At 35.7% G+C, this 9,870-nt stretch overlaps 1 protein-coding gene across 1 annotated transcript; it reads right to left on the bottom strand.

Annotated features, from left to right (window-relative positions):
• Positions 1–1,530: 1,530 nt before the first annotated feature.
• Positions 1,531–5,508, bottom strand: lmo2 (LIM domain only 2). The gene is made up of 3 exons (XM_005795829.2): positions 4,693–5,508; positions 3,046–3,261; positions 1,531–2,149 (listed from the first exon to the last, which is right to left on the bottom strand). Exons 1-3 carry the CDS (start codon positions 4,731–4,733, stop codon positions 1,924–1,926), a joined length of 483 nt encoding a protein of 160 aa, XP_005795886.1. The 5' UTR covers positions 4,734–5,508; the 3' UTR covers positions 1,531–1,923.
• Positions 5,509–9,870: the final 4,362 nt, after the last annotated feature.

Genomic DNA, 9,870 nt, shown 5'->3' on the forward strand with positions numbered 1-9,870 from the left:
GACGGAGATTATTTAATGGGTCTGACAGATGATGATCCTGAAGAAAAGAACTAAAACACATAAAAATTATGTTTTATTTCTTTGTCTGTGATTCTTTGATGGTCTTGCTTATTGTATTTGATGCATAAACTTTATCGTACGTTTTATTATGAAGAAAAATCTACAGAAATCATCTCACCAGCAGCTTCCCTGCTTTTTTAAAATCACTTGGTGACCTCTTGTGGTGAAAACTGGTTTTAGCTTTTTTCAGTTTTGAAGCTGGAGTTTCTGCCCTTTCAGTGAGGGAGGTGAACAGGTAGATCATTTGATTTTACTTTTAAAATAGAGAATAAAAAGTAGGAGTAGACTTTTTAAATGCTGAAATAGTCAAACTCTGTGAGCCGAAATCTAAGCTGAGACAACTGAATGTTTTGATTTGCAGTCACTTTTTACATGAAGATTTAGTTTTACTGTCAGCCATTTACAAAATGTGATTAGATATAAATCACGTTTTCTAAAACTTCATCTTTCAGCCCAGTAGAGATTGAAAGTTAAAGTCTTGTTTCTATGGCTGACTTGGTTCAATCATTGTACACAATAAATACAATTGATTTATAAAAAAAAAAAACTACTGGATTTTTTTCATTTTAAATTTCTTATATTAAATTTTGTCTGTTTACTGTTAACTCAATTAACCACTCTAATAATCTCACAAATTTACTGTAAAAAGATGCAAAAATATTCATAAAATGTTTTTAAAAATTCCCTAAATGCTCAATTTCACTTTAATTTAAGCTACTTAACTTTTTTTCTCTTCCTTTTAATTAGATCCTATGATCATTTTAAACTTATTCTTTTTTTTTTGTTAAACAATAATTCTGTTTTCACTAAATTAGCAGTTTGTTGAAGAGATAAGTTCCCTGGGTTTAGGCTGTTTTGTTACCAAATCCTGTTTGTGTTGTTATTAGCATTTTTCGTGTTAAACTCAGATGTTCCTGCATATAATACCAGTTCCTGTTAAATGTCTGGAAATCCTGCTTTTATAAAATAACACTTATCTAGACCTCCAATAAATGTTTTTGTTTTCTTACAAATGTAAGAATTTGATTATTATACTCTACTTTTGACTCTAAATAAGCAGTGATAATAATTCTTAGGAAAAAATGTATTTTTCCTGGGTTTGTTTTCAAATAGGTTAAGATATAGTTTTGTTTTTAACTATAATAGCATTGTAGGGACCTCCATATTTTTCCGTTTCTTTAAAACACTCCAGACACAAATTTAAATTAAAGAAATGTTTTGTTTTGTTTTTTACTTCAAATTGTCATTTATTAAACATACTGATCAGTTAATATCGAAAGTTCAGGATTTTAGCGAAATTACAAAAGTTTCTTAAAGACTTCATATGAACAAGCTGTAAAATAAGTGTTGCCACAAGAGGGCGCCACAGTTCAACCTTTAAACATAAACATCCTTTTGATTGTTTTCCAGTCAGAAAATAAGAATTTCACAGTGTCAACTATGATTAGTTATTGCAGTATATTTATAGGATTTTTTTTCACAGACAAAAGAATTAAGATCATATGACTAAGGCTTAAAAATATAAAATCAGTAAAAGGAAGCTTACCAATGTTCTTACTCAGCAGGATGTCTAAACATACCCAAGACATTTAGCTTTTTTGTTCATTTATATCATTAGAAATTCCAGTGTATAACAAATTTAAACATGTTCAGTTTTTTAAGTTTTTTTTTTTGTTTTGCTTTCAGGAAGGAAGCTTTGGATTATAAACCATTTGATCATAAGTGCAGGTTTGCATGCAGAAGCACTGAGATGCAGCTTCTCTCCTCCTCTGATTCCAAGCTTGTTGCATGAACATGCCTCCCCTTCTTCAGGTTTGAACACGTTTGTTCATCAACAGCCAGAAAAGTCCCACAGAAATTGCCCTAGACCATGCTGCTGTTGTTGAGCTTGGTCCACTCAAAGATGTCCTGCTCACACACAATGTCTGAGTTGATGAGAAGGTAGCGATCCCCGACGCAGAAGTGCTTCTGGCAGGCGGCGCACTTGAAGCACTCGAGGTGGTAAACCTTGTCCCTCACGCGCATCGTCATCTCAAACGCCCGGATCCTCTTTTCGCAGGAGGCGCAGAGACCGTCCTGACCGAAGAGCCTGGGAGGTGGAGACAGAATCCGGACGTTAGTGAAGAAAGAAGACGACTTTCATTCAGTCGTCGTTCGGATCGGTCACATCTTTCAGTTCTTTCAGTGATTGTTTGTGGCCGTTCAAGAATTATACAAATTTGTTTATTAAAACAATTTTCTTGCATTAGAAATCATTTATTACAACACATATTATTCATCTTTCTATAATCAAACTTTAAGCAGAACCATGTTTGTCCAGATACTTTTAATGAAAGTGCAGTGATGGACTTTTCTGCACCCAAATAAACTTTAATTTCATTCATTAAATTTGGCTAAACATATCAAGCATTTTGAAAGTAAATGATCCAAATGCTGTTCTTATAACTGAGAATAAATGTGTTCAGTCAGTCCTAAAAGAATTTTTAAAAATGGTTCCTTTCATTTAATACAACAAAAGTGAAAAATCCTTGCTATGTTTTGTAATTATGATTCGCTGATTGTGGCCCACGTGACAAAAAGTTTGGGTCTGGTGATTCGATTTGATTCAGAAATGATTTTTGATTTGGAAACCCATTTTTCTATTCAAACGTTCCAGAGATTCTGTTTAAATTATGACTGACAAGAGGAAGACAATTTATTTAAAACAATTCTGTATGCAATCACTTTAGTTTATGTTTAAGCATAAGTAGGTTTGTGCATAAAATCTTGTTACTAAAATTGTTAGGTTAATTTAGCTGCTAAACTTAAAAAAAAAAAATCAAAGATTTATTCAAAATAAATAAACAGTGTGGACGTAAAATGCGATTTTTGAATCAATTCAGAGTTCTCAGGACAAAGAATTGTGATTCAGTATATTAATGTTTTTCTGCAACACTATTTCAACACGTTTCCATAGAAACGTGCAACACGTCACGCCGCCGTCACCTGAGATAATCCCGCCGACATAATTTTCTTCCCAGCTTGTAGTAGAGCCTGCGGCCGACCTCTCCCAGCCGACAGCCGCACAGGTCGCAGCTCAGGCAGTCTTCGTGCCAGTACTGCTCGATGGCCTTCAGGAAGAACCGGTCGCCGATGCTCTGCTGGCAGCCGCCACACGTCAGCAGCGACGGCGGCATCTGGAGGACCTCGTCCACCGGCTCCCTGAACCCGAAATTAACAACCAGTTAGAAAATGATTGGGGTTTTTCCATACAGAGGTGATCAGATCGATTCAAAATATCGATAATATCGGTACCAAGTCAGTATCGGAGCAATACTGGTATGGTAAGATTGATTGTTTAATTTCAGATTTTAATTTTGTGCTGTAGTTTCTCAACTCGACTTCAAAAAAGATTTTGTTTTGATTTTCTCTGAAGTGCTCATTTTTTTTACACAAATTAGTTTTGTTGTGTTTTTGTTTCTTTTTATCTTAACATGTTATTAAAGTATTTTATGGTTTAAATCATTTTTGCTATAAGAAAAAGATGGGCTTTTCTTTTTGCTAAAATAACCACTTTTGGCAATAAATGACTTGTGTCGTTATTGTAGGAAGGTGATAATATGCAAATTAAGCAGCTGCAAAGGGCCACCCACACCACTAGAGGGCTCTCAAGAGCACCAAGCCAGCATGATAAAAATACATATTTTTTCAAAGTAACATTTAATAATACTAACTAAATGCTATCACATATGGAAAATTGATTTCTAAATCATTTTTATTAACGCCACTGCTGGGGAAATATAAAATATTGAATTTGTTAATCTGTTTACTGTAAATTCAGTGCCTGTTACATTCAAATAGCTAAAATAATATGGCACAACTCTCCAAATTAATTACTGTTAGTTTGCTACTCCTGTAAGGTTAGCATCAGTAGCTATAATAAAATCAGTATGATGTATGCTAATTACAAATTTCGCTAATGATAGTAGGCATGTTACACACATAAAGTAGATTAAATGAGGGAGATAAATTAAAATCTTCTTAGGGTCCCAAAAAGGCTTGCACCGGCCCTGACTGCAAATGTTTTGAGAGGAATACAAGATTATAACATTTGTTGATCTAAATTACATTGGTTTATTTTTGAACTCACAAAATAATATTCTCCTATATTCTTTATTTAAGATTGTAACCTTTTCTGTTATTAATGTTGCTGCTACAGGTCATGTGGGGCTACTTTAACAAAAAACATATTGTGTTAAATGCCAGGAAAAAAAATTCCTGATTAAAAACCGACCTGTTTAGAATTGCTTTTGAAACATAAATGAAACAATAATTAACATTATGATGTGTAACGACGGCACTTGACCAAATGTGATGCTTCAGTTGTTGGTTTTAGTGTTGTAACTTTGAACTGGCATGTTGCTGAAATGTACTATACAGTTAAACTTTATTGATTGAAAACTGTAGTCTTTAATTAAAAATAATATTGATCCTTAAACTCCTTGACATCGACCTGATTATTACTGTGTAATAGAGAGTTGTTCTCTTGCCTGAAGCCGTGTTTAGTTGTTCGGGTAGTTTTGATGTTATTTTTGAATATCTACACAATGAGTCGCAGATCATGTGATTTTAAATCATAAAGCATGTACTCACTCATTGGCCTCCAGTGTTTTCCTCTCTATAGTAGATGCCATTCTTGCAGAAGCTTCAGATCTGAGCGGATCTGAGTCCACAACCTGCAGCACTGCACCTGCTCCTGCTCTCTAATGTGTAGGTTTGTTTTTTCTCTTCTTCGTCTCAAATAAACAAAAATTAAAATCCCACACGAATCGGTCGCAGATGATATTTTCCTTCAAGCAGCTCAGCGCTGATGGAGGACGCTGTCACCGTTTCCTGAGGCGACAACCTGCGGTGACACCTCCATGCCTTTCCTGTCCTGCGGCGGCTTCACTGACGGCCAACACGCCGAGAATCTGATCCGATCAGCGGGCAACTCCTGCGGATCGACCGCAGATCTGCTCTCCGCATGTAGCCCCTGGCATGCCTCCTTGCACGGCGTGTTTAAATAGCATCGGACCCGCTCCCTCCCCCGCCCCTCTCGCCTCTTCCTGTTCACGACCGCTTTGACAATGGGGGGAAATGGGTCTTAAAGCGACAGCTGAAAACGGCGCGCAGGGCAGGCGGCGGCCGCGCAGCTGCGTCGTGACTGAAACTAACGAGTCCATTGGAAAGTTCGCCTCCAGAAGAGCTGATGGCTCACAAGATAAAGACTGGGCTGGTATCATTAGCTCAACACCACTGTGTTACCCCCCTGATAATTAGCAGACTCAAGATGAAACGAAAAGAGTAAATAGAGGAGCTTGGACTTAACCAAATTGTGAGGTTTGCAAGGTTAATTGTGTAATTATTAGCTTACAATACATTTCCTGTCAATTTAAAGTAATATGGTTACTTACCTTCCTTGATTATAAGGAATTTCTACATTTACAGAATCCAAAGTTATAGATTACTTAATTTTAGGGATGCAATGATAATTTGAGCCAATATTGATATCTAATATTAATATTGCTGTTAGGGCCGATAGGAAATATTTACCAATATATTTCACCATTTCGACATCCAACCAGAAACAGAATAAAAATAAATATTGGTTGTTCATATCAGCCCTGTTTTAGTTATTGGACTGGTACCGATGTGAAAAATGACTAATATCGTCCGATACCGATGTTGGTGCCGATATATTGTGCATCCCTACTTAATTTTTTAAATACCAAATATAGTTACATATGTTTTCTGCTGGATGATTTTTTTATCCACATTGATTACTTGATTGATATTAAAATATCAATCAATCAAGCTGCAGAGAAACCTTCAAAAGTTTCTCTGCAGCTTTAAGAAAGTTCTCCAGGTTCCAGATTCTGGATCCTGGTTCTGAGTTTTCTTTTAGTTTTATCACATCTACCTCTAAGGTGTGACATTAGTGCCAAATTTAAGACTATCCACATAAATGTGAGTGAGGGGCTGATCTCTTCTCATTCACTGGGAACATTGGTAGAGTTCATGGCATCAAAAACTATTTAAAACACCAGAACATTTTACATTAAAAAAACCAACCAGGGTAACAGAAAATGGATTGTCATTGGGTCGTTCAACATGCCAATGATCCAAAATGCATTAAAGTGTCAATTCACTATTATAGAGTCAAAATCTTTCCAAGTATTTTTGGTCTAGTTTCTGGTGCAAATATCTTAGTTCACTTGAAATGAGACAAAACTAACTTACACGTAACCTTTAAGCAAGGATATGAGCTTGTTTTAACTCAATAATTTCTTAACATTGATGAAAAATTACTTGGTCCATTGACAGATTATTTCACTTATAATATGGGTAAAATGTCTTGATATAAGTGAAATAATCTCCCAATGGAGCAAGTACTTTCAACAATATTAACAAGCTCCTATGTCTTGTTTAAAGTTATTTGCAAGTTAGTTTTGTCTTATTTCAGGAGAACTTGAACAGAAACTAAACCAAAAATACTTGGCAAGATTTTGTGATTTGGCAGTTTGTCTTCCATGCTCATCAGAGACCAAAGAAATGGTGGGATAACCAGGAGGGAAGTGAGCGTTTTAATGTGTCTTTCCTTTTCCTGGGGTTTAAACTTGTAATATAAGGCAGCATTATGTTGTAACATATTCTGAAAAATGATCTCCTAGAATTTTTCCTTTACAAATCTATACTTTTGGCTGTGTTCTTCCACACTTTCCTTTTCAAACCGGAGCTCCAGTGGGCCTTTGTCTTATCTGCTGCCAGCGCTTCAGGCCTGCCTGCAGGAGGGATGGACGCAGACAGCAGTTGGGCTGGGGAGAGAGATAAAGCAACTCGGCTCCAGCGGCCAGTAGCAGAGCAGGGAGAAATCGAAGGTATAAACTCTCGATGTAGGCTGAAAGCTTCTCCAGGCTGCCCTGCTGCTGGATTTTGTAGGCTGACTGGACACACACCAAAACCCAGAAGCAAGGTGAGCATGGCGGGGCTGGGTGCCAGGTACAGACAGCACAGCGGCTTGACGAGGATAAAACTCCAGACTACAAATCCCTCAAATGGAGAAACGGTTTTCGCAGATTCATCCGTTGTGTTTGTATAACACGGCAGCTCAGTGGATGGGTCATAGAGGAGTTTGTTGTACAAACTTTGTCCTTTTAAGGGTTTTAAATATGACTGATAAGTCATGTCAGCAAACTGAACAGCTGACTAAATTAAAAATGATGACATAAGCCAATAATTAAGTGAAAGAAATATTATACATCACTTTACCAATTTTATAAATAACATTTTGAAAATTGTGACATGCCTTTCGAATCTGATACCTCTAAATAAAATCCAGTGACAACTTCTTTCCTTTTTTTAATAATAAAGGTGAAGCCCAACAGATTTACATTACAGTGATGTTCCACCATTATATATATACTGTATATATATATATACTATATACTACTGTATATATACTATATATATATTTGTCAAAATGACAAATTCAGTTGTCTTTTGGTCGTAAGTTACAACTTTTCTTTTACTTTCATCATCTGGGTTTACATTTCTTCTGCTTTCTGTCTTGCTCAGCTTGCTTTTTGATTTTATCTGTTGGATTTAACACATTATAGCATTTAATTTTCATCCCGCTCCCTGTGTCCATCACCTTCCTGTGTAAAGTTTGATTTTGTTTTTGTTTTTTCACTCTTGTGATGTGACACTGACACACATTTTTATGTTTTCTGTGAGCCAATACACTTATATTCCAGGTCAAATTCTGCGTTTTTTCAACTGTTTTAGTGATTCACCATTGGAGAGCTGGAAGAGAAAAAAAACAAAAAAAAAACAGAGTGAAAGTGAGAGCAGGCAAGACACAAATCATCCAGTACTTCCTGTAGAGTTGACTGTGAAAAGGATGTGCATATGCAGAGAGGATGCTTTCCTCGGGGGTGGCGGCTCTATTGCAATCACTTCCTACCTCCCTACATGCACGATGGCACCTTGTCATAATTTCACAGTTGGACAGGCGAAGTCCAGATGTGCCTGCATGATAGAACGGCCTTAAAACTCCAACTGGATGTCATTGAGCGATAGAACCCTTATCTTCAGCAAAAAGCTACCAAAAGGTCACCAGTAAGAAACTTTACTTTACCAGAGGCTCGACATTCACATCGTAATTTGTTCTAATAGGAGCTGTATTTTTTAAAGTGTTACTTTAAAAACAATGATCATGTTGGAAGTGACGCCATCATGTCCAGCTTCCTGTTAACTAAACTTTATTTTAGATTTCCACAATTTGAAATCTAAAATAAAACTTACACTAACATTTTTGGAGAATTCACAGTATATGTCCATCTTCATAAAAGTTCTCATTCACAACAGGGTTGATTAGGACGTTGTTTTTATTCCTTTCTTTGACAGCATGAACTCTGTTACAGCATTAACAAAGCCAACCGCTTCCTGTCTGGACTGAAGTGTGAAAATAACTGGCTGCTCTTTCAGTGATCTTCTTGAACTGACTAAATTGTAAAAATGTTTTCTTGTTCATCAAAACGTGCAGACTGGAGAGCTTTGTTTTTTGTCCTGACAAAGTTGGCTTTAAAGGTCAGTGGCCTGAGGAAGGAGCCAACCTGGGGTGTTTGACTGAGCTGTTGCTCGACTGAAATGCTGCAGCCTGGCAGGAAATGAGTCACTCGCTGAAAGGGAGCTTCTCTTGGCCTTGGGTGCCTCCCCTAATCAGTATTATCCCTGAAAGAAAACACTTTCCATGGAACAATGCAATCAAATAGCTGTGCAGCCATGTTAACTGCTTCCTGCATTTGGCAAAACAACATTCTTTCAAAAATGCCTCAGGTACATTCATTTCTCTTTAGAAATGGATATAATAAAAGTATAGTTTCATAAAAATGACGCAAGAGGACCTTACAAAAACATTTAACATTAGTATTAATTCTTTTCTTAACATTGATGAGTATTCTTTATCTGCTTTGTAAACTCAGTCCAATAAAATTTTAAATAAAACTAGAACAAGCAAAAAAATATTGGTGGATATATCTACAAGCCAAGTTTCAATTTGAACTTCCCCTTCATGTCTCTTTTCTTATTGATGTGCTTCACTGCCACCTACTGTCATATCGAGGCTTTATGTGAAAGTAGATGTCAAAGTTAAAATGATAAAATGATAATGAAATACAATATAAAAATAATTTGTAGATATTTACATGAGAAATTATTATCGAATCTACTCGCAGAAATGAAAAATTTTACCCAATAAGCAAATAAACAAAGCAAATGTTATTAATATTCACGTGAACTTTGACTAGATTTTTGGAACTATGCACTATTTTTTGAAAAAATATACACAAGTTAAATAGTGCACTTAATACTGTCATCAGTATTATATAGTTTTATACCAAAATAACAATTTAATAAAACATAATTATATAACATAATATAAACCTAATCAGATAAACACCTGTAAAATATAACACATTAAAAAAATCTACATTGTAAATATGAGTAAGAAATATTTAATAGGTATATGAAATGCCTACTCCTACAGGAAACTACACAGCCTAATCAAAGCTAATGATTGTGCAGATTTTTTGACGAGTATGTTGAAAGTTGTGCCAGTCCACAAATAAAATGCACCTGTCCTTTAGATGGTAACTGGTTACTTTGTTTTAAACCATAAATAGATTATTTTCCATCATGAGTATGTGAAGTATTGTGATTCATTAATATTTTTTTCGTACCTTGTTTTTATTTTGGTGTATTTATTCAGGCATATCTTGGGAGCGCTAA

The sequence above is a fragment of the Xiphophorus maculatus genome, chromosome 2 (genome assembly GCF_002775205.1).
Source record: "Xiphophorus maculatus strain JP 163 A chromosome 2, X_maculatus-5.0-male, whole genome shotgun sequence".
Lineage (NCBI taxonomy): Eukaryota > Metazoa > Chordata > Actinopteri > Cyprinodontiformes > Poeciliidae > Xiphophorus > Xiphophorus maculatus.

Coding starts and splice junctions, on each gene's coding strand:
- lmo2 (XM_005795829.2), bottom strand. CDS start 4,733: ATGGCATCTACTATAGAGAGGAAAACACTGGAGGCCAATGA. Junction 3,262..4,692: donor AAAACACTGGAGGCCAATGA/GTGAGTACATGC, acceptor TTTCGGGTTCAG/GGAGCCGGTGGACGAGGTCC. Junction 2,150..3,045: donor TGTCGGCGGGATTATCTCAG/GTGACGGCGGCG, acceptor TCCACCTCCCAG/GCTCTTCGGTCAGGACGGTC.